General features: G+C 38.8%; 1 protein-coding gene across 2 annotated transcripts in view; it reads right to left on the bottom strand.

Moving 5' to 3' along the window:
- The window catches only part of Frmd3 (FERM domain containing 3), a 326,943-nt gene that overhangs the window by 91,965 nt on the left and 208,706 nt on the right, over positions 1-26,272 (bottom strand). For both annotated transcript variants that reach the window (XM_008841381.2, XM_008841380.3), the window contains exon 6: positions 14,870-14,993. In XM_008841381.2, the coding sequence (XP_008839603.1) occupies positions 14,870-14,993 (124 nt within the window). The remainder of the gene's footprint in view (positions 1-14,869; positions 14,994-26,272) is intronic.

Raw genomic sequence — 26,272 nt, 5'->3', positions numbered from 1 at the left:
ACCTATCAGCTAAGGCTTTTACCACTACCCCCACAGTATAAAATATCCTGGCTTCCCCCAATTAATCTGAGCTGGATCACTAAGACTTGGAGCGAGCTAAGTCACTGAATAAAGGGGCTGTACCACTGACTGAGCTGAGTTCTGTGTGTGATCCTGCCTCTCCGGAGAGAGCTGTCTCTTCATAAACCGACTCACGGAAATCCAGTTTTCGCCGTCCTGCACCTCTCCTCGCGACCCGGCAGCTGACGGGTCCCGAACTTAGAGAGAGAGTGCACGGTGGATTGGGACAGAATCTGACCGGGCCAGCCCCGGTAGCAGAGACCCACAACAACGTGGAGAGGCAGGGACCCACCTGGGAGCACAACGATCAGTAGAATCGCGCGCACTCCAGCAGATGAGGCCCGCGGGACCCGCCGCACTCCAGCAACGTGTGGGAGACCGGCGCCATGCCCAGCAGCTGGCACCCCGAGATCCCCGCACACCCATATCGTCCCACCTCTCTTGAACTCCTTCTTCCCCTTTCTTCCCATAGTTCCTTACATAGCCCTCCTCTCCCTCCTCATTAACAACCCTCTTTTTACACATTTCTCCCTCAGTAACACCTGTTTGCTACTATTCTTTCTCAGGTTTCTACTTTCCCTTTACCTCCCTGGTTCCCTGCCATTTTCCTGGTTCTTGCAGTTACATCAAGATATGTAATCATGTATAAGGATTTGGTGCTAGGGTCCACAATGCCTGGTTTTGGTACTAGGGTGATGCTGGCTTCATAGAAAAAATTCTCCTTCTGCTTCTGTCTTTTAGAATTACTTAAGTAGTATTGGTTGCAGATTTTTAAATGTCTTGTAGAATTCTGCTGTAAATCTATCCAGGCTTGGGGTTATTTTAGTCAGGAGTTTTTGTATTACTCTTTCAATTTCCTTATATGTTAAAGGTCTCTTTAAACTGTTGATCTCTTCTTGATTTAGCTTTTGTTGTTTCCATGAGTTTTAGATATCCATCCATTTCTTTTAGGTTTTCAAATTTAATAGAGTATAGGTTTTTAAAGTATTCACTTATAATGTTGTGGGTCTTTTGGGTGTCTGTTGCGATGTTTCCTCTTTCATTTCTGATTTTGTTGATTTGAATTTGCTCTTTCTTTCTTTTGGTTAACTGGGATAAGGGTATGTCTCTCTTGTTTAACCTTTCCAAGAACTCAGTTAACTGGGTAAAAGTCTTTCTATCTTGTTTAGCTTTTCAAAGAACCAGCTCTTGGAATTGTTGATTCTTTGTATTGTTTTCTTTGTTTCTATTTCATTAATTTCTGCTCTGATTTTTGTTGTTTCTTCTCTTCTGCTGGGTTTGGGTTTCATTTCTTCTTGCCTTTCCAGAGTCTTGAGTTGAAATGTTATGTCATTTATTTGTGCTCTTTCTGATTTTTTAATGTAGGCACTTAGAACTATAAACTTCCCTCTTAAGACTGCTTTTAAGGAGTTTCACAGGTTTTGTTGTGTTGTGTTGTGTTGTCCTTTCCGTTTAATTCCAGAAATATTTTTATTTCTTTCTTAATTTCTCCTTGGACCCAGTCATCATTCAGGAGTATGTTGTTTAAACTCCATGAGTTCATGTAGTTACTAAGGCTTCTTCCTGTCTTGATTTTAAGTTTTATTGCATTGTAGTCTGATATAATGCACAGGATTATTTCAACTTTTTGTATTTGCTGAGGTTTGTTTTGTGCCCCAATGCTTGGGTGGAATATTCTGTAGATGTCTATTGGGTCCATCCGATGTACAGAATCATTTAATTCAGATGTCTTTCTGTTTATTCTTTGTCTAGTGTCCTGTCTAATGGAGACAGTTGGGTATTGAAGTCCCCTATTATTACTGAGTTGGGGTTAATCTATGTGTTAAAGTGCTGTAGTGTTGTTTTTATGAATTTGGGTATATCAGAGTTTGGTGCATATATATTCATGATTGTAGTATCTTCTTGGTTAATTGTTCCTTTGATTAGAATGAAGTGACCTTCTTTATCTCTTCTGATTGGTTTTAGTTTGAAGTCTATTTTGTCAGATATTTGAAATACAACCACTGCTTATTTTTTAGTGCCATTTTATTAAAATATTTTTTCCAACCTTTCACCATAAGATACTTCCTGTCCTTGAAGGTGAACAGACAAATTCAATCTACCTGTGTACTTTGACTGGGGAGTTCAGTCTATTGATATTCAAAGTTATTATTGAAAAATGTGTATTGGTTGCCATCATTTTGATTACTGTTTGCATTCCTTGTCTAACTTTGTGTTTCCATAATTATATCTTTATTTAGTTTCTTTCTGTTGCCCCTGTATAGCTGTTCCTTTTCCCATTCTTTGTATTGCTTCAAGTATTCTTTGAAGAGCTGGTTTTTTGAACATGTATTGTATCAGTCTATTCATGTAGTGGAAGATTTCTTCTTTCCCCTTCAACTATAATAGACATTTTTTTTCTGGATAAAGTATTCTGGGTTGGCAGCTATAGTCATTTAGTACTGGGAATACTTAATTCCAGGCTCCTCGGGTTTTCATAGTTTGCATTGATAAGTCAACTGTAATTCTGATTGGTTTTCTTTTTTATGTGACTTGTTGTTTTTCTTTTGCTGCTCTCAGTTTTCTCTCCTTGTTCTGTACATTTAGTGTTTTTACTATGATATGCCATGGGGAGTTTATTCGCTGATCCTGTCTATTTTGTGTTTTATATGCTTCTTGTATTTATGGGGATGTCTTTCCTTATTTTTGGGAAATTCTCATTTATAATCTGGCTTAAGATCTGGTCAATACCATTAACCTGAAATTCTCCTTCCTCTATGTCTATTATGCATAGATTTGGTCTTTTTGGTATCCCACATTCCATTCTTGTGTTTTTTTTTTTTTTTTCAAAATCTTTGCTTGAATGGTCCAGTTCTTCAACTTTATTATCCAGTGTTGCTATTCTGTTTCCCATTTCATTTATTCTATCCTTGAGGTGAGGCTATTTCCTTTTGTTTCAAATAGGCTTACTGAGTTTTTCACTTCCTTCTTCATTTCAGCCTAAGGTTCCTTCAGTCTTTCTATCTCTTTTGTGAATTCAGTCAGAAGTTTATTCCTATTTTCTTTTAGTTCTTTGATTAGTTCGTTTGTGTGTTCTTTAAATTTATTGAATTCCTGGATCATGTTTATGATTGTTCTTTTGAATTCTGTGTTCTGTATTATCTCCAGGGTGTTCTCCCTGTAGAACTCTTCTGTAGGACTGGTGGAGTGTGGCAGGAACATACTGTCTTGGTTTTCCATATTATTCTTCCATTGTGATTCTGACAATGTGAATTTTTTTGTTGTTTGTAATTCTGGTATGAAACTCAGATATTCTTTATTGAGTTGAAGTCTGCTTCTGTTCATATTATTGGTGTACCTTGGTTGTTTTCTTATTGGGTATGTAAAGCTGTTTGGTCTAAGTTTCAGGTTCTCTCAGATTTTATATTGGAGGGAACTGATGACTTCAGATCAGCAACCCAGGAGCGCCTACAGAGGCCCAAGTAAGGCTCCAGTCAGGTACACTCAGGCTTCTTTCTAATGTCTGGACCCCTACTAGCAAGCACTCACAACATAATTGTGGAAGTTCACTAAGGCGAGGCCCAGTGTAGGCACTCTCAGGCAGCCTGCTAAGTACCTCAGCCCCTACTGTAGGGCAGAGAGGTCTAGCCCTGGCCAAGTGGGAGGGGCCTCATGTGGTCCAATTAGGGGGGCTGGGCACAGCTTGATTTGGGGAAACACTACCATGGGGAAGCTGGATCCAGGCACTCTCAGGCAGTCTGCTAAGGTCCAAGAAATATTTTTTCAAATGTTTAACATCTATAGACATCAGGAAAATGCAAAGTAAAACTGCTTTGAAATTTTATCTTACCTTAGCCATAATGACTACAATATAAATAAACCAATGATGACAAATGCTAGTGTGGATGTGGGGAATGAGGAACACTTATTCTTTGCTGGATTAGTGAAAACAAGTGCAGCCACTGTGGAAGCCAGTGTGGACTTTCCTCAACAGAGCTAGAAATAGATCTACTTCATCATCCAAATATAACCCTCCCAAGCCAAAAGGATTCTACCACATAGTTATCTATGTTCATGCTGACCTATTCACAATAGTCAGGAAATGGAAGCAATACAGATGTTCATCAACTGATGGATATGGTACATTTACATAATGGAGTGTTATCCATCTGTTAAGACAAACAAATTATGAAATTCACAGGCAAAAGGATGGAACTGGAGACAATCATCCTGGGTGAGGTAACTAAGACCCAGAAAGAAATGTTGTATGTTTTCTCTCATAAGTGTGTGCTAGTTTTGAATCTTTATGGATGTCTGTTTCAATTGCAAAATTCAGAGAGGTCAAAAAAATACTTATAAGGGGCTATTGACTTCATGAAAAGGGAGAGAGAGTGGAGTGATAGAAAAGCAGGAAATGAATGATGGAATAGGAAGGATTAAATGGTGTGTGGCATGGCAGCATACAGGAGGGAGTATAGGGAGGGATATTACAGGCCATTTGAAAAAGTCATGTGGAAACCTAGTATGGTAAAAGCTTATTCAAATATATACATATACATACATAAAATGAGTTTAAATTGAGTTATTCTATAATGGGGTTGGGTAATGACCCTAACAGATACCACAGGCCTGCAAATAAAAGGCTAGTGTTGGAATGTGCTCTCTTTTGAAATTGTTCCCATAGATCCTCAACAATACTAGATATTGCCAATAATCTTTGTTGTCCACCAGAACTTGACAGTAAGACCCTAATGCTGAAGACACTACATGCATAAGTCATAGAACAAACAAGGAGGAATCCAGCAGTTACAGACCTTGATGCTTCATCTCTACTGTCTTCTTTCACAGTGCTGGAAAGTGCTATGCATGCTATAGGAAAACAAAAGTGATCATAAACCTTACTCAAGTCTCAACCATGTGAGATACAATAACTGGCCTGGTGAGATATGCCTACTAGAGCCATATTATCATGAATGTTATGTAAGTAACCAACCACTTCTTATTGGACTTAAGGCCCACTCTGCAAGGTGAAGTCCATAAGTGGTACCACTATCAGAGTCAAGCACCTGTAGCTAGATAGATGACAGGCTACAGGGGAAATTGCTACTATTATTCTGATAAATGGATATAGTATTAAACTGACCCCTAATGACTTATTGTTATACCCATAGGTTAATTTTTCTTTCAACTCTCACCAGAAAAGCTTTTTCAAGTAACAGATGGTGATTAACAAAGTGACATAGAACTGGAGAGCCTACGGAGAATAAGAGACTGGGGAGTGCTCAGCTCTGAGTGGGACACCTATATCTCACTTTTCTCCCAAGAATCAGGGAGCATTGTGGAAAAGGGGCCAGAAAGATGGTAAGAGCTAGAGGTGGTGGATGAAAACAAGAAAATAGTATTTTTCAGATAGCAGGGTTGTTTCACATATGAACTCCACAGCATTCATGGCAGCATGCACAAAGCTCAAGCCAGACAACAATCCCAGAATAAAGGTGGGGATTGACAATAATTCCTAATTGTGGAATTGCTAGCAAACAACAACTTCTGGGAGAGGGAGCATCAGCTTTCTTTAAGGGTGTGACTCTGGGTAAGTTGACTAGGCTCCAGTAAATGGTCCCACAGCCAAGAGCATTTTGGGACACAAATTAGAATGAATAGGCCTTAAAAATAATAATAGAGGACTTGAAGTGTGCAGGAACAGTACGGTGGGTGCAGAGTTGGTTTAGTATTTCTTTTTAAAATATTTACTTATTTATTTTTAAGTTTTTATTTGTAGAAGTGTTTTGCCTACATGTATGTAAATGAACTCATGTCCTGCAAAGTCTGAGGTGGCCAGAAGAGGGCATTGGATCCCCTGTTAACTAGAGTTACAGATGGTTGTTAGTTGCCATGTAGGTGCTGGGAATTGGATCCAGGTCCTCTGGAAAAGTAGCCAGTGATCTTAACCACTAAGCCATCTGTCTCCAGTTGCCTTGTTTGGTCTTTTTGAGACAGGATCTTCCTGTAACTTGAGCTGGCCTGGAACTCATAATGTAGACCAGACTGACCTTGATCTCACAGAGATCCATCTGCCTCTGCCTCCCGTGTGTACTGCTGGGATTAAAGATGTGCACCACCACACCCAGCTAGGGGTTTCTGCTTATGATTAAAATACATTATATGATATTCTCAAAGAATCAATAAAAATATTTTTTAAAAGATATGGTACTGGGTGCAAAATCATCAGTCCATTGAGGCTGATTGTGGTTCTTATGTCATGCCATTTAATTTGTGTTGAGAGACAGTTGTTTTAAATAGAGCAAGGCAAGGGCTGGGAAGATGGTTCAGTTCATGGTGTGTTTGCTGTGCAAGCATGAGGACCTTAACTGAAATTCCTAGAATCCATGTAAAAGCTAAGACACATTAGGAAAATCCTGTAATTTCAGTGTACCTCTGGCAAGGTTCAAGGTGGAGACAGAATTCCTGGAAGCTAGCAGGCCAGTGAGCTTCTTATACATCAGGAACTCTGAGATACCCTGCCTCACACAAGGTCAGCAATGGCACCAGAGGCTGTCCTACGACCTCCACACTACACACACTACACACACACACACACACACACACACACACGCACGCACGCATGCACGCACGCACACACACACACTATTAAAAGCAAACAAATCTAATCCTTGACTGGGTTTACCTCTTTCCATATTGTCTTGCCCTCTTATACAAGCTCCCATCATAACTGCCACCTGTAATGCTGCAATACAAAGACAGTTGATGCTTGTGCTATGCTCTTGAATCTATTAAGACTGGGAGCTAAATGAATCTACCTTTTAATACATTACCTAGTCTCTGGTGTAGTGTAATAAGTATAGGAAAGGAAATAGACTACAGTGAAAGGCGACTCATTTTTCCTTGCATAAGTGATCTGACCACTTCTCCTTCCTTCCTATGTTTCATTGGTATCTGTTTTCTAATCACTAAACTTAGCCCAAAATGGCAGCAAGTTTCAAGGGCTGCCCAGCACCAGAGGAGGTACCACTAAATTCAAGGATCTCTGTTAATCAGGCCAATGATATTTATGGAATCAAAAAATAAGTCACAATGTGGGAGAAGATGTCAGCAATGTGTATAACAAAAAAAAAATACAAGTATCTAGAATGTCTTTTTAAAACTCCTAATAATCAGAAAACAATGATATTTAAAAAGTCCAAATAACCCAGCAAAAACTGGCAAAAGCTTTATAGACACTTAACAAATAGGCGATATAAGCAGTCAACAACTGTATGAAAACTATCCAACATCTTTATAATCAACGAAATCTAACATCACTGTGAAAAATAATTTACATGTCTGGGTGTGGTAAAACTACAAGCCTGAGATAAAACAGCACTAATACGGATGCACAGCAAAAGTTAATGTCCCACACCGCTGAATAGAAGTAGTTTGATATAACTAACATGGAAAATATTCTGGCATTATCTGGCATTTAGCATATTTATCCTAATTTATCCTAACTTATAAGAACTACATAGATATGCAGCATAAAGTATTTCATATTATACCAAGAAATATATAGAAGTCCTATAGTAGCAGCACAATATAGAAAACACTGTGAATGTCTATCAATAGCAGAGTGGATAAATGAAGGAATAATACACATCCATAAAAACAAATTGAAGTCACCCAGAAAAAAATGGCCGAATACCACAAAGATAAAGTTGAGTAAAAAAACCTGATGAATTAATAATTACTTCATAACTCATCCTGCAGCTTTTGAAAGTAAGAAAAGTAAAAACAAGATTAAAGTATTAAAAGTCATACATATCATAGTGTCAGGTCTTAAATTTCTAATACATTTGAGTTGATTTTTATATAGTGAAACATATGGACCTAATTTCATTCTCTGCATGAGGATAACCAGGTTGCCCAACACTTATGCAAAAGACAATCCTTTCTCCAGTGTGTGGTCTTGCTTTGCTGCTGCACTTCACTGGTTATGAGTCATGAATTTATTTCTGGGCTCTCTTTTCTGGTTCATTGCTTTTTGTGTTTGTTTCATGTCGGTATCATGATGTTTTGAATATGATGTCTTGACTGTATATTCTACAGTCAGATGGTGTCATAGCCTCAGTTTTGCTCATTTTCCTCAAGATTAATCTGATTGTTTAGAGTCTTTGTTGGTTCCACATGATGTTTAGCCTTGGATTTTATTTTTATTTTTTTCCATTTCATGCTCCTCAGAATAGAGTCTGGTCCCACACACGACTGAAATAAGCATTTCAAAGTCCTAACTGACAAATTTATAAAGACCCAGTGCAGATGTCAGAGAAGGCAAGAGGGGAAGCCAGCACAGAAAAGGCAGAGCCCCCAATCTATTGAGACTATGAAGGCCCCCAACAACTCGATGTAATAATTTGTTTTCACACTAAGTAATTAAAGAGAATTTTTCTGTTCTTTCAATGTCCTATTGGACATTTGTATCTTATAAAACCTCTAGCATGGCAATGGAAAATAAAAATTTTCTATCCTTGAAATGTTGAATTAGAAAATGCTTTGTTAAATTGTTTGTAATGAGACATTGAGAAGGCCGGTGATTAGTTGCATTCTCTTTTTAAGAGTTAGCCATTCTCTTTTTTTATTTATTATTTTATTTTATGTGTATGCATGTACTGCCTGCATGTAAGTAAGTGCACCCATGTGATACAATGCCTGTAGAGGTCAGAAGAGGCCGTCGGATCCCCTGGAACTGGAGTTACGGACAGTTGTTAGCTGCCATGTAGATGCTGGGATTCGAACCTCGGGCTTCTGCAAGAATAGTTAGTTTTCTTAACAGTTGAGGCATCTCTCCACCTCCAGGAGTTAGCCATTCTCTTAAGGTATGCTTTTTTAATAAATTTGGTAAGGCCATGTAATCATGTATTGAGCTATAGTTTTTCCCTTTTGCCTGTCATGATTGACTTTACATTACTCATGTTGATCTTCCTTTAGTACGTCATCGCAGACAATATAGAAACACGCATACTCAAAGAATCAATGTTTATTATTTGTCTCCACTAATATATACATATAATCTCCATAATCTCCCTCATGACCTCATGCCTTGATAACTGGATTGCCTGAAGCACAACAAGCAGAGAAAGGTATTGGTTTGACTCCACCTCAGCCATTTGGATCCATAAGCTCCAGAATTAAATTCAGGGAGAGAAGCCCAACAGAGCATTCTCACTCTGAACAGTGGAATTATTTGTTTAAGTTAGTTTGTGCTGCAACTTGGTTGAGAGTTTACTTGGCCTAAGTTGTCGCAACTTTAAATTTTCTTCACATCTGGCTTCAAATGTTTGGGCATGCTGTCAAGATTTGCCTTTCAGCTGAACAAGTGTCTTTGCATTCATGAGGCTCCAAGGAACTGTAAGATTTGTAGGCTGTAGAATTTGGGATCAGTGAGGAAACTCCTGTACTTCTCAGCACCATCATTTCCCCTCCAAACATTCGATGATTTTCTCTTCCCTATTATCCTGTCATGTGTAATTGGAAAAAGCTATCCTGCCCTAGCTGGTATTTGCAGTATCTCGAATGGGACTCACTTCATTGTCCTACAGGTTACAGGTTTTGGTGGTTGTTCTTATCCAGAGGGTTTATGGCTCAGTGTCACCAAATCCCCCAGCTGAAGGATAAATATCTAGACTTAAAAGGGTCCCCTACCACGTTAAGTGAACCTCAGATCCAAACTAATTTCCAACTCAGGAACTATGTAAAACCAGGAGACTGTGTTATCTGGGGAAAAACAAATGTATCAAAGGCACTTACATTGAACTATGAAAATAGACCTACACCGTCTCATTTGCAACTCTGCTGCCCTCCCCCCAACACCTTTACAAGCAGCCCAATGACTGTGGTCAGGGCACAGTTTCAAATCCCATGAAGAAACTGTTGACCACCTTCATTGTTCTTAATAAAGAACTACCTGTCCTGAGGTTGTCTCAGCTTTCATTTTCACACCACCCTGGTCAATTCCAATCTAATGTTTTCTATCACAGGTGATAAGCAAAAGATTAGCTATCAAGAGCAGGGTGTAACTTTGCACTTTAACCTTCCACAAATGTTAGCATGTTGGTTCAGAACTCACAGCCTCTGAGAGTCCCACAGGCCCAAGGCTGGGAAGAGGAAACTGGAGATAAAGAAAATGCAAATTTCAGTTAACTCTTAAAGCCTCTTAACTGTAAAGGTAGAACTTTCTTTGAAAGGAAAGAGGTACATTTCATTTTCATCTATATTTCTTGGGATGGTAATGTTAATGATCTTTGCTATGGACTTCAAAGGTCTCCCAAATGTAGTAGCTGGGTGTCACTGAACTTTGTTTTGGGGTAATGACCTCTAGACAGCCAAAGGCTTTGGATGGCTGGCAGGTGTAGCTTCTTTCACTAACCAAAAGTACCAAGCAAATTAATTGCGGCTTCATGGATATTATCTTTTAGATAGTTTGAAATATCTATTACTTATTAATTTATTTATATTTATTTATTAATGTCAGGAAGGGGCTTGAGCATGCTATAGCATATATGTGGAGCTCAGAGGACAACTGCAGGGGTCCATTCTTTCCTCCCACCATGCCGATCCCAAGGATTGAATTCAGGTTGTCAGGTTTGGCAGCACATACTTTACCCACTGAGAAATCTCTCCAGCTCTAGATTTCAAGCCATAAGGTCATGAGGACGTGAAGGTAACAAAGGGGAACCCAGTAATGACGGTGAAGTAGTTGAATACCTGGGCCAGGTCATCATTAATGGTTTAATTTGTCAACTTGATTGGATTGAGACATGCCTAGGAAGAGTTTAAGTTCAGAAGGCATTCTGCTTGGGTGGAAAATGGCATTCCCAGAGGTCATAAGTTTGTTCAATGAAAATTCCAGTGTCAGAGATGTGATGCCTCCTTAGAAGATGTTGTCCAGGGATGCCTTTGAGGACCCCAAATCATACAGACTATTGCAACTGCTATTGGTTGCATGACGGAACTTCTCTAAAAACTACCCTCAAAAGAAAGAAAACAGAAAACAAAACCATGTAAATTTTGTGGTGCAGACACACAATCCCAGCTACTCTTGAGCCTGAGGCAAGAGGATCACAAGTCAAGGCCAGCTTGGGCTATAGAGTGAGTGCCAGGCCATCCTGGGAAAGTTAGTCACATTCTCTTTCAAAATTAAAAGTTAAAAGAGGGCTGGAGACACAGTTTTGTGGTAGAACACTTGCCTAGCACCATGAGGTTCAAGGTTCAGTCACCAATTCCACAATAAAAAGTAGGAAAAAGCAGAATCTTATTAAATAGTCACTCACATGGTGAAGACCATGAAACTATTTTCTAGCTTCACTGTTGAGATGGCCTTTGGGGCTGCTTCTGATTACTGAGTTGCAAGCAGAAACAACATGTTTCATGTGTAAGGTGGAACCAGACCTTCCAGAGTTTGCTTTTCTCTTTGGTTTAACAACTGGAAAACTCAAGCTTCTGATGGCCTTGAGTAACAATGTGGCAGGAGTGCTTGGATTAACTCAGGTGGACATGAATCCAAGTGAGGAGGAAGCCATTATTGTGTTAACTCATTGAGCTTTGGGGGATGCCTTCAGAAAAACTGAACTCCCCTGATTTATATAGATATAATGAATAGCTATAGTATACTACAATATTTCTAAAGTTATAATTTCTTTCTACTTTACCTTCCAGTGCAATGAAAATATGTTACATTTACAGGAGAAAGTTTGACATAAGCATGTATCTTAATTTTCACACCAAGCTCCTAAACATCTAGCTGAGTTTAAAGATTTAGTTCAAACAAACATGAAATTTCAATCCTAGTTTGGAAACCTAAAACCTCCAATGAGTCTCTATTTTCCTCACTTTCTCTTTCATGCTAAGAACAAGAACTTTCTTATTCATGACCATCTAACTAACCATGTAGGCTGTGCATACAAGCAGAGTGTAACCTTCCCAGGAAGGGAAGTTCTTTATTCCACCCTCATTATTTTCCCCCCAAATATGGCAATTTTTGCACATTCCTTAGTGAGTATAAAGGCAGAATGGTTCTAATCATAAAAAGTCTGAGTGTGCTGGGTATGGTGGTACATGCCATTAATCCTAGTACTTCGGAGGCAGAGTCAAGCAGATCTTTGTGAGTTGAAGGCCAGCCTAGTCTAAATAGCAAGTTCCTTTGAGAGGAGATTACAGAGAGAGGCCCCATCTTTAAAAAATATGAAGACATTATGAAAGTGACCTATCCCTAGCTAAAAATTTTTTCTCAGTGCATATGAATATCATTATATTTGTGAATGTTTATATATCTCCATCACCATCTACTTACTTTCATTTTCTTTTCTATTGATTTTTTTTTCAACAAGTACAGAAACCAGGTAGGTAGAAGGCTGTTATTTATGATGCCCCTCATGCCCTAAGAAAGGCCAGTTGTACACTCTCAAGAGGTTGTTATAATAACGGCTCATCCTTTGCCATGTAAAGGGCACTAAACACTGTGGCTGCAGTGGAAAGCAAGATACATGGCTTGGTGGAACTTTGCATGGAACTCTTCCTGACACTCAAGTTTATGCCAGTCCAAAGGTGCTGTTTCCCACACTGGATCAACGTTTTCCTGATCTGCAAGCAAAGAGTTCACTAAACCCTCCAAACATCAGTAGCCATGATAACATGTTGGTTTCCATCCAAGTCTAAAAAGTTCTTCTCTTTTGACACTGTCACCTACTACATACCTTTTTCCCTCTTCAAATATAAAATATCTCTTTGATGTACTGATAGAGAATCAAATGCAGAACCCCTTGAGGGTTAAGCAGAACCCCTTGAGGATAAGCAAAAATACACAGAAATGTATCTCTTTGACACTCTTTGCAGTGCCTCTTAATGCCTTCTAGGCTCATCTGTCAATGACTTTGACCTCTTTTCAAGGGCTTTCTAGATATTACAAATATGTCATACTATCTATGCATAGACAGCAGCTTTGATCAAGCTATGTAAATTTATCATCTGTGTGTGACTTCTGAAATTTACAAAATGGAGCACTGAAAACCATCAAGACCACGATGATCATTTCAGAGATATCAATAAATCCAGGTAGTCAAGCACAGTCCAATCTACAAATTTATGATTATTAGTATTCTTTGATACACCACTTCTTCATGAAGACCTGTGGGCTGCCAAGTGTTGTTAATGTCTTTTCTTCCTATTCCTTTTCTGGTCATTGACAGTTTTGAATGGCAGAGATGACTATCTTCTCCTGGCCACAATACCCTTTCTAAGGTAGTCGACTACCTGTTCCCCATGACTACTCCAACACAGGAGTAATGTGTGGGCATTCGTGTCAGATAACTCATGGTTCAAGTCCTGACACTGCTGTTAACAACCAGGGAAAATTCTTTATCCCCTCCAAACTGTACCTTTACCATCCCTCACTGGGGACAATGGTTTCTATCTCACAGAGTTTGGTGGGTTGGAGTAGAACAGTGCAGTGAAACTCCTTTGCAGTGTTTTGGCATCCAATAAATGCATGTCTGTCATTATAATATGCACTAATATTTTAGTTCCTGGAAGTAATGACCAGAAGACCTACCACTGGTACGAATTTATGCAATGAATGCATCTTCATTTAATATTTACCTTGTGGGCCCTAGGAAGAATATTTCTATACCAAAGCCTCTTCAACTGGAATATCATTGCTTCATTGCTACCTCTAGCATGTTTTTTTCCAAAATATACAGAGAACAGTGGAAGTTCAATATGTATTTCAACAAACTTTTTTTAGAAGATAATTCTCTAAGGTAAGCCATGGTGATGATATATTGCTTTCTGAAATCAGTACAATGCTTTAATGTCTAAGTACCTTAAAAATAAACATTATCTTCTCTGAGATGAAATATGCTGTCACTTTAAGTGACCAAAAGTATATTATTCTCAGAATCAAAAGAAGGAGGAGTGCCTGCAGCAGTATTTTCTTGATTACCAGAGGCCCAGAAGACTGTTGGAGGGAGCACTGGTGTTTTGGTTCTTCACTGTTCTTATAGCACTGCCTGTGCATGTTATTATTAACTAATTCTTTAATTTTTACAGGATCTAAATTCTAATTAAAGAATAGAATACCTACGTCACTTGAATTCCAAGTTAGTAATGATTCCTAAGCATGATTCATTTTCTTAAATCAATGTAATGTGAAAGCATCACATAGTGTTTAAGAGCACTACTTGAATTCAAATCCCAGCTCCCTACTTAGTAGCTGTGCATAAGTTGCTTAACCTCTTTGGCCCTTAGTTCTCTCATATGTAACAGGTAAACAGCCATAGCACCTACTTCCCACACTGTTGTCAAGACTAATTTGATCAGTATGTGCACTGTGTACAACATGGTGTTTAGCACATAATGATATTCATTCAGCTTGGTACTGACCTGAAGTACTCAGACAAGCAAAGGAGGAACATAGATTAAACCTTGTCATCTTATAAGCAGTTCAGCAAAGGTAGCCTTGTCTGTGGATTCAACTCTACTTAACGTCAACAGTTCTCGAAACAGCCACAAGAGAGGAAAAAGCCTAACTCAAATTGGAAAGGATGTTTTTCAAACCTCAGATTTTACTTTAAGAAACTCAGGAGGGTATATATCTGATAGGTCACAAACAGCTATCTTGGGAAACCTCACACTGTTAAGACCCCAACCAGTCTTCTGTAGAGCCCAGAAACATCTCTGACACCGGAAGCCGTCTATCCAAATGATGACATAGTCTTGCTTCACATTGTTTTCACTTGCTACATGTAATAATGGTTTCTCAACTCCATATTTTGATTCAAATTACCTGAGTTGGTTGTTATGAATTTCCATGATTTTTCTTTCCAGTTTCTGTGACTGCTTGGGGAAAACTTCAAAGTCACTGACATAATTCTCAGGATGCTCATCAGGATGGTAATCACCAAACTCAGCTATAAGCAGTGAAAAGTGGAAAAAAGAAACAGAAAGTAAAAACACAGTTGGTCCATACAGACTCACTTCTATCATTCAAAGGGAGAGCTTAAAGTGAACTCACCCAGTAAAGTGCATTTGTACTCATGGGGACACAAACTCATTTTCTAGAGATGTATTCTAGTTTCATAGCTCGCTACATGAGCATGGGCACCTATTAAATGCCGCCCCCCACCCCCGACTTCATTTTCTTTATCTGTATATGAAAACAATTTAAGGCATTGTTTGTGATTAGGGCATTCTCGGCATTTGTGGGGCTGAACAGTTTGATTGTTTCAGAGTAGGACCATTCAGACCTGCAATGTTTGTAGTATACTCCCTGTGATCACCAATAATAGCACCTCTCAGAGTTACTCAAAGGATATAAAATTTCAGTTATACACAAGGAGTACATTCAAGAGGTCTATTGTCATTGCCAACTTGGTGAGTATAGTGAATGCTTAAGGTTGATATTTAAGAATCTCAAAGATAATACTTTTAAGAGATCACATAAAAATGATATATGATATAATGTATATGCTAATTAACTGAATTTAGAAATTCTAAAATATATGCATATTTTGAAGTATTGCATTATATATCATACATATACAAAATTTGTCAATTTAAAAAGTTAAAAAATTGAAAATAATTTTTATGGCCTCCTAGTATTTACAAATGTACCTGCTGGATAAGGATTGTGCAATAAGGTTCATTAAATGTAAAAAAATTACAACATAAAGTAACCTGTGGTGATTGGATTGAGAAATGTATCCCACAGATTCATGTACTTGAACACTTGGCTCTCAGTTGGTAGTGCTATTTGGAGGAGTCATGGAATCTCAGTAAGGTGAAGTCTTGCTGGCGGAAGTACATGACTCAAACTTTGAGGGTTTATAGCATGGATCTGTGCTCACGCTCATGCTCTGCTTTCTGTGTGCCACTGAAATGTGATTAGCAAGCTTCCTGGTCTTGCTGCCCATGCCATGTCCCCTGCTGTGATGGACTCTATTCCTCTGGAACTGTAAGCTAAAAAATAAACCTTCTTTTCATAAATAGCTGGTGGTCAGAGTGGTTTATCATAGCAACAGAAAAGTAGCTAATAAGGAACCCGAGGGGGGAATTGTGCTTAAAAGTAAATGAACTGGTCTTCAAATTAAAGAGTGCCTATTTAAGTACAAAATATCATATGGGGGCGGGGCTGGAGAGATGGTTCAAAGGTTAACAGCACTGGCTGCTCTTCCAGAGGACCAGTGATTGATTCCCAGAACCCACATGGCAGCTAACAACCATCTGTAACTCCAGTTTCAGGGGATCTGATACCATCTTCTGACCTCTGAGTGCACTGCATGACACAGGTGCACTTACATACATGCAGGCAATACACTCATACACATAAAATAAAAATAAAAACAAAATAAGGTTTTGGCTGCATTCTAACACAAGGTACCTCTAGTAAATCTTCTAGTGTAAAAACAAGTGCCTGCCCATCTCTGAGGACCGTAAGCACTCGGCAGAGTTTAGTACCTAGCGTTGGCCTGGAAAGCCCAAGGTGACATGTTGCAGTGGGAGTACTTTCTACTGATTCCACAAACCTGGTTAAGAAAGAGTGAGCTGCGAGGTGGAAATACTTCAGGCAGAAACTAGATACGGCCCAGGAGAGTAGACTGAAGATGGTAGTAAAACTACAAGTCAAACAACAAGATTTTGGAGTAGAAAAAAAGAAGTGTGTCTTACATAAAGCCAAAATCTCATGTTCAGCTTGGTAGTTAATATCTACTATTCCTTCACTGTTGAATCATGTAAAGACTCTAAAAGAACAAAACCAGGAGGAAAGAAATGTTTTCTAAAGCTTATTTTAAAACAATTCTTCTTAAAAGAATTCATATTACAGTATTCTTAAAATAGCCTGTGATGAGAAAGGTTTTTTTTTTTTTTTTTTTTTTTTTCGGCCTTTTTGAGACAGGGTCTCCCTGTAGCCCCAGCTGTCCTCGAACTCACTATGTAGACCAGGCTGGCCTTGAACTCACAGAGATTCGCCTGCCTCTGCCTCCCAACTGCTGGGATTAAAAGTGTGAGCCACCACGCCCGGCTTTGAGAAAGGTTTTTAAAAATTAGAAATAATGGGCAAGGTGGTAGAGAGCTTGTCTAGCATGAATGAATCCCTGGGTCCAAGCTCCGGCACTGCATAAAACTGGATGTGGTGGCACATGCCTGCAGTCCCAGCATTTTGGACGAAGAGGCATGAGAATCAGAAGTTTAAAGTCAGCCTCAACTACAAGGTACGTTTTAGCCAGGCCTTGTCTCAAAAAGAAAACAAATAAAGTAGGAACAAAAATTGCTCATAGAGAAAAAACTGATTAATTTGACTATGTTGAAATTGAAATATTTCTGTTGATTAAATGATATTTTAATCAAATTTAAAATGTCAAATTTAAAGAATAATTTTCAAAATATGAAGTTTAAAGGGTTGATGTATAGAATTTCTACTATCTCCCAAGAAACTGGGAAGGATGAGCAATTGAACAATGCTCAGTGTGTATGAAGATGCCATCTACAAAGGAAGAAACGCAAAGATGGTAAAGCTCCTGAGAAACCAGAGATAAGGAAGCTGAAAGAGAGGCCACTTTACATCTAACAGCCTTGGCAAAGAAAGGGAGTTCACAGACACTTGAGGAAACAGAAACTCTTGTGCACCTCTATGGATTCGTCATATATGTAATTCTAGAGAGCAATGTGACAGTATTTAGCTATAAGTATTGTGACTCAGAAATCACTCTTCTAGGCATGTATCCTAGATGTATGTTTGAGATATATGTAAGAAAGGATATGCTCAAGGTTTTGGTTATTTAAAGTGTTGTTTTGAACTTTATTGCAGCTTCAATCAAGATCATCAGAAGTGAGTGGCAATTTTGGTGCTCACTGTTGGTGGGACTGATGAGTAAAATCATGGGAGAATCATTCTACAGGACACTCTCTTGTGGTTAGATGTAACAGAGACAAAATGCTCCAAACAGTATTCTGAGCACAAAAAAGGAGAAAATAAATGAGATATTTAGTCTTGTTTAATTGATGAAATGTAAAAGTATGAAAACATGAATAGTAAACATGTTATATGGTTGTATGCAAAAGCACAGATATACATGGATCCAACTGTCTTTTAGGAAAGACAATAAAGAGTAGTGATGACTACCCACAACAGGACCCTTCACTCCAGGTATAAGTGGGAGCTGGCCATGACCTTAAATACTTGGAGATGGCATACCTTGATATGCCATTTACTGTAGGTGAATGGTCAATACATAACCAATATGAAACTGGGTCATCTTCAGAACCCATGTCAGTTTGTAGAGTGGATGTGATGAATGGTCTTCTTAGTTGAGGACATTTCTCTTTCCAGAGAAACTTGTAAAGTACAATGTACTGGTACTGATAAATACAATTAATAAGTGGCTTGGCAAATGCTGAGAAATTTGGAGAAAAATGTCAAGGAGAGTGCATAAAGTTTCCTGCCATATTGCATATCCTGCTGGTTCCTCTACCAGTTTGGTTTTAACAGTGACTTGGTGAGCCAACAGGTAGGTTTTTGAGAATAAGGATTTCTAGCTATTCCTACCAGGAGGAGATAACTGAAGACCAGCCAGTCTTTTGTTCTTTTAGATTTTCTTTTTTTTTAATAATTCATTTTTATTTTATGCATTTGCATGTATTGCCTACATGTATGTAAGTGCACCTGTGTTATGCAATGCCCACAGAGGTTAGAATAGGGCATCAAATACCCTGGAACTGGAGTTACAGACGCTTGTTAGTCGCCATTTGGGTGCTGGGAATTGAACCTAGGTTCTCTGCAAAAGCATTCAGTGCTTTTAACCGCTGCATCCTCTCTCCAGACCTGACCTTTTAACGATATTTTTTAGCCATTTTAAATTCTTCTGAGATTTGAGATTGTCATATATTCTCAAAAATAACCTGTTATCCAAGGGTTCTTCCCACTCTGTGGTATTCCTTTTCACTCCAGCGATTGTTTCCTTTTCTTTGTGTTTCCTTTGTTTCCAGAAGTTTTTTAATGACGTCCCATTTGTCAATTACTGGCCTTGAGTGAATGGAGCCCAATTTAGAAAGTCCTTCCTGCACCTATATATTATAGGTTACTTCCGAAGTTTTCTTCTCACAGTTCATTAATTCAGATCCTTCATCCACTTGGAGTTGGTTTTAGTACAGGGTGATTGATCTGTCCATATGGACATCAAGTTTTCTCAGCATTATTTGATGAAGAGGTTTTCTTACACCCAGTGTGTATTTTTGTCAAATATCAGGTGGCTGTAATTATATGTATTGATGTTTGGGTCTTGTATTTTGTTCCATTGATCTACATGTCTGTTTTTGTGCCAGTACCATGGTGTTTTTGTGACTATAACTCTGTAATATAGTTTAATATCTGTTACGGAAATCCCACCAGCATTGCTGTTTTTGCTCAGGATTTCTTTGACTATTTGGGATCTTTGGTGTTTCTACAAGAATTTTAGGATTCTTTTAGTTATTTCTGGGAAAAACTGTCATGGAGATTTGGTTGGGGTTGCTTTGTATCTGTAAATTAATGTTGTTAGGATGGTCATTTTCACAATATTAATTCTACCAATTGACAAGCATGGGAGGTTCTATTTCTAATGTCTTCCTCAATCTCTTTCTTCATGGATTTAGTTTTCATTGTAGCTATCTTTCACATCCTTGGATAGTTTATTCCCAGATTAATTTTGAGACTATTCTGAAGGGGACTGTTTCTATCATTTCTTTCTCTGACTGCTTATTATTGACTTGTAAATAGGCTACTGTTTTTTTAAGTTGATTATGCATCCTTCCACTTTGCTGAATGTGTTGATCATTTCTAGAAGTTTCCAGTGAAACTTTGGGGATCTCTGTGTTTTTGTCACTTATAGCCTTTATTATGTTGATGTATGGTCCCATCAGTACTATTCCCTATTGGACTTTAATCATTAAGGCATGTTGGAGATGGTGGAAGAACTTTTTCTCCATCTATTGAGATTAATTTTAAATTTTTCAAAGAACCAGTAGATTAATTGATTCTTTGTGTTGTTTCCATTCTGTTGTTCTCTTCTCTGATTTTTAAAAATGTGTTCTCCTCTACTGGGATTGGGTTTCATTTATTCTTGTTTTTCCAGATTATTGAGTTGTATCATGGTCTCATTACTTCTCTTTTTGATCTCTTAATGTAGGCACTTAGATATTATATGTTACTTTTCTATTGCTGTGATATAACAATTACCAAAAAAACTTATAGAAGAAAGAGTGTATTTGGCTTACAATTCCAGAGGCACTTGGAGTCCAAAATGGCAGGTGAGGCCTGGTGGCAGAGGCGGTTGGAGCAGAAAGCCAATGATCACATCTATAAGCAGACACAGGAAGCAGAAGGATACTGGAAATCTGGCAAGGCTTAAACACTCACAAAGACTGACCTCAGTGATATGCTTCCTTCAATATGGCCACATCTCTTAAAGGTTCCATGACTCTCCCCAAACAGCATCACAAACTGGGGACCAAGTGTCCAAATACTTGGAGCCTGTAGGGGACATTCTCGTTTAAACCACCACATTCTACTCTCTGGCCCCCTATAGGCTCATGGCTATATAAAATTATAAAATGAAAAATGCATTTAAGTCAAACTTCCATAGTCCCCATAGTTCAACGCTATTCAGAAGTTCAGAGTCCAAAGTCTCTTCTGAGACTCAAGGCAATCTCTTATCTGTGACCCCTGTAAAATCAAGACAAATTACATACTTCCAACATACAATGAATCTGAATACACATTCCTATTCCAAAAGGGAGGAGTGGGGACACACCGAGGAAACAAGGGATTCAAACAGTTTGCAGGGCAAACACCAAATCCAATAGCGCCGCATCCAATTTCCATCCAAAGAGCTTAGATGGCTCAGGCCTTCCAGTTTTGCTGTGTGCAACATATATCTCTCTCTTGGGCTGATACCACTCCCTATATGCAACTCTCCTTGGCAGATATCTTAGAGCTTTAGCATCTTCAATGCCTTTAGTATCTTGGGTTCTCCATTGCCAACTAGGCTTTACCTTCACAGCTTCACCTAATGGCCTGTCAGGGCCATCGTTATTCAGGGATGCCCATGCTGCATACTGCCTGGCCTCTGGTGCTCTCTGAAACCATGGAAGAAGAACTCAGGACCGCTTCACTCTTGCATCTTTTATGCCTCTAAACCCAACACTATGTGAATGACACTGCACTGTTCAGCAGCCAGCCTGGGATGGACCCCTGTCCACTACATCCAAATTAATAGTGGCTTTTCTATGTTGTGGCTTTTCTGGGAGTAGAAAACTCCTCCCACATTTCCTTTCACAAGTTGGAGGCCTAGCTGTATGTGATCATGGCTTGATATTCCTTCCAAATGGTACTCCTTCCATTGTTTAAGTGCAAAGCTATAAGCCTCTCCTTAATTACGCTAATCTTTTTATTAAAGAGAGCCTTTTCTTCAGCATAGCTTGGCTCCAACATTAATTTTTTTATTGTTCTTTTTCTTTCTAAACTGTATATTTTGAATTTCTGTTTGCCCCACTTGCTCTTTTTCACTGTACATCTGTACAATATTCACCATTAACAGCCATGGTACCATTCCTACATTAGGCTGTCTTCAAATTTCCTTGACCAAAGAAATTAGCCTATTACTTTCAACTTAGCCTCAGGCAATCTCTTAGGCTGTGGGTAGATACTAGCCAGACTCCTTGCCAAAATATCCCAGTTTCTGTTTAAGTTCTTATTTCCCTCTGGAGCTACACTGTTTTCAGTACTCTTTCTTCCAGGATCCTACCAGAACAGTCTGCTAAGCTCCATTTACATAATTCAATTACCTTTCTAGTCCAAACTTCCAAACTCTTCCACATTCCTCAAAAAACCCACATGGTCAAGTTCTTCATAGCAACACCTGCTCTCCTGGTACCATCTTCTGTGTTAGTTACGTTTCTGTTGATGTGATAAAACACTGACCAAAGAAACTTATAGAAGGAAAAGTTTATTTGGCTTATGATTCCAGAGGGATTAGAGTCTGTTGGATACACGTGTCCTCTGAAAGGACTAGCAACAGTTGGATGTCTGAACCCTAAGAGACTCTGTAGAAAGGGAGGGAGATAGTCAACCTTCCCACCCAATTAGTCAGCTTCAATTGCATGATGGGGAAAGTCTAAGGATAGACATGGAGGAAGCCAGGGAGGAGAAGGGTGCTTCATCACCTTGGGCTGGCAGGCTGGTGGCTGTGGATCTGGAAAGCTCAGCTGAGATGTAGGGAAAAAAGTACAACGGTGTCCATGGCTTTGTAAGTGACCCCTCCTCACCATCATAGCTTTGTTGGCAAGCCCAAATAAATATCTTTATTCCCTACACTGTAGCTGAGAGGGACATTGTGTCAGTCTGTCAGTCAGTCGTAAGGACAGCATGGGGAGAGAATGTTGCAGAGCACCTCACAAGAGGGCCTGGGAGCTGATAGTGGGGCACAGGTCTCCCAGAAGTAAATTTGACTTTACAGAATTCATAATGGCAGGGGAGGCATGGTGGCAGAGGTGGATAGAGCAAAAAGCCAAGTGATCACATCTTCAACTAGGCACAAGAAGCAGAGAGAGACTGGAAATCGGGCAAAGATTAAGAATTCTTAAAGCGCCCCCCCCCCCGCCCCAGTGACATGCTTCCTCTGGCATGCTCACATCTCTTAAAAGTTTCATGACCCTCACCAAACAGTGCCATAAACTTGGGACCAAGTGTTCAAATACTTGGAGCTCATGGGGAACATTCTCATTCAAACCATGACAGAGCTATACATTTCACTATTGGGACTGGTTTTAATATGTCTCAAAAATTTGTTTATTTTGTTTACATTTTTATTTCATTCCAGGATTTTTTTTTCTTGATTTCTTCTTTAACTTATTCATCATTTAGTAGTGTATTGTTTAATCTTCATGAGTTCATGTAATTATTAGAAATTCTTTTGCTGTTGAATTTAGATTCACTGTATTGAGGTTAGCTAGGATGTATGAATTTCTTCCAAATTTTATGTATCTGTTGAGATTTGGTTTGTGTCCCAGTGTGCACTTTAGGGAAACTTCTATGGGCTACTGAATAGAAAGTATTCTCTTTGGTGTTGGGGGGACATATTTTGAAGATATGATAGGTTCATTTGATATGTGATATCATTTTATTCTGATGTTTCTCAGTTTATACTTTTTACAGATGATTGCTCTATTGGAAAAAGCAGGGTATTGAAGTCACCTACTAATGTCGAGTTGGATATAATCTATGTCTTGAAGTCTAGCCATTTTTATGAAATTTGGTGCATCAGAGTTTGGTGCATATATGTTTAGGATTGTAATATCTTCTTGGTTAATTATTCTATTGATCAGAATGAAGTACCTTTTATTTATCTGATTAATTTTAGTTTAAAATCTATTTTGACAGATTTTAGAATAACAGTGCTTTTTTGTTGATTAGTCTGATTTTGTTTGAATATTTATTTCAATCCTTTCAATCTAAGGTGGCGCTAGGGTGGGCCTGTCTTTCAAGGTAAGATGAGTTTCTTGTAAACAACAAAAAGGTGGATTTTGTTTCTTTGTTGGTTTTTGTCATTTCATTTTCTGTTTGTGCTCTTAGTTCTATATTGCTTTTCCATAATTATAGCTTTGTCTACTTTCTGTAGCCTCTTGGCTATGTTTACTCCTTTCTTCAGTTCATAGTAATGCTTCCAGTATTCTCTGTAGGACTGCATTGTTGGACATGAATTCTTTCAGCCTATTTATATCATGGGAACATTTGTCTCCACCTATGGCAGATAATTTTGCTGGGTAAAGCAATCTGTGTTGGTATCTTTGCCAGCTATACATTGGACAGAGGATTAATATGTATAATACACAAAGGACTCAAAATCAAAACAAGAAAACAAGCAACCCAATTTAATATTTGGGCAACAGATCAGAGAATAAACATTTTAAAAAGGGACCTGGAAGCCACTTCTCTTGAAGGCTAGTTATCATAGCTTCAGAAAGCACTGTGCAATCGATGGTTCAACACCAGCTTTAAAACAAAATAACTACACCAATAGCCTTCACAGCATATGGTATTGGTGCAGTAGTGGAATTTTTATCTTGGGGGTAATCAACAGCTATGCAATTGGACTAAAAGCCAACTCAATGGGAGGAAACTCATGTGTGGTACTGTGTACACAGCCAAATACACATGGCTGGGGAAGTCATAGACCTTAGAGAAAACCCCTAAACTGTCACATTCCTACACTAATCTAATTTTTTATTATATGCAAAATATCTATCCTTATATTTACAGACAAATATCCCAGTCACCACTCATCTAAGAAGCTTCTTTTGCACCTGATGGAGACTATTACGACGTACCACAACTAGTCACACTCGGACATTGTGAATTGCCCAAGTCTAAGTGGCACATCTGCAATGCAACCTCTACATAACATAGAACAAAGGATAAGGAAGACATAATGAATATCTCAGTTCTCATTAATGAAGTTCCCTTTTGCAACAGAGGGTCAAGAACATAAAAGGTCACAAATGGCCAAAGGATAGAGACTAAGAATCTGCAGAATGCTGGTCCTTGGACAGGACTCTTATATTAAACTTCACTTCCTCAGGGCTCAGGAACCATTGCAGAAGAGGGGGCAGAAAGATTCTAAGAGCCAGGGAGGAGGTGCATGATCATATGGAAATAGAGTCCTAGACACTTCTGAGACCCTGCTCATATGAACCTACAGCAGTGGTATCAGCATGCACAGGACCTAGGAAAGCTCAAACAGACAAAAGCCCAGCATAGAACTGGGGAAATGGAGAGCTGACCCCCATCTTAGCTGAAAAAATATTGGCAACTGATTTCTGCTGGGTGAGGAAGAGCAGATCTTAGGAAAAACTCTAGATAAGCTGATTAGACCTTGGTAGATGAACTTACACTGAGGGATGTCTGGGGACACTAACTTGGCACAATAGGCCTTAAGACAAATAAATTTCAGTGAGGGTGGGTGCTATGGGAGGATGACAGTGGGGAAGGGGGTATAAAGACAATTAAAATTGATGAGATGTTCTGTACGAAATACACAAAAATTCAATAAAAAATACATATACAAATAAAAAAGTGTTCAATACCATTAGCCATCAGGGATCTGAAAATTAAAATGTTTTTGAAATCCCATCTTACCTCAGCCAGATAGGCTATCATCAAGAAATCCAGTAACAACAAACACTGAAGAGGATGTTGACAAAGTCCTTTTTTCACTGTTGTGAATATTCACTCTTTAGTAATGTGCTGCAACTACTATGTGATTTCCTTAAAAAACTAGAAGTAGATTTACCATATGACTCAACTGTGTTACTCCTGCACACATGCCCAAAGGAATCTATATCTCTTCCTTGAGATAAAGTAGCCTAACTAGGGACATATTGTCCTTATCATGAGGAAGAAAACAAAGAGTTTCTAATAGCCCTTTACTCTAGAGCAAGTGAAAGCTTTCAGAAGGATATAAAGTGAGGCCATAGAACTACTTTTTATTGTTCTATCACCATAATTTTGACCATTCTAAACTAGAAAATCCCTGAGGAATTTAGCTCTGCAAAAACCACCTACACAGCCCTAGATCACTCTCAGGGAAGAAGAAAAAGCAAAATACACACTTCAAAATTCTCAAAAACCAAACACACTTGGGAAAAGAGGCAAAGAATTTTATATCCCACACAGATAGGAGAGAGACATAGTGAAAACCCAAGGATAAGGATAAGGATAAGGATAAGGATAAGGATAAGGATAAGGGCAAGGGCAAGGACAAGGGCAAGGACAAGGACAAGGACAAGGATAAGGATAGGTTTTGCTTTAAGCAGTGAATGCATCTTGGCAATGTGATAGACTGAACAGCCCATTGTCCACTGCATGCTATCACATTACTCTTTCTAATCTATTGTAAAACTGACATGGTAATTACCTCGCCCCCCATACACACCTTTTTTCTCCCTTTGTCTTTCCATCACTTTTTCTCTGCCCCTCCCCTCCTCATAAATATAACAATAGCATTCATACTACAGGGTTGTTGAAATGGCTCAGCAAGTTAAAAGGCACTTGCTACACAACAACCTGCATTGGATACCTAGGACCCATATGGTAGCAGGAGAGACCAAGTACTGCACTTGTCCTCTGACCTCAAAATGTATGCTGTGATGCTGTGGA

This window comes from Nannospalax galili, unplaced genomic scaffold (genome assembly GCF_000622305.1).
Source record: "Nannospalax galili isolate Female #2095 unplaced genomic scaffold, S.galili_v1.0 scaffold801, whole genome shotgun sequence".
NCBI lineage: Eukaryota > Metazoa > Chordata > Mammalia > Rodentia > Spalacidae > Nannospalax > Nannospalax galili.
The sequence above is the reverse complement of the archived record's forward strand: the minus strand, read 5'-3'. Positions and strand labels throughout refer to the sequence as shown.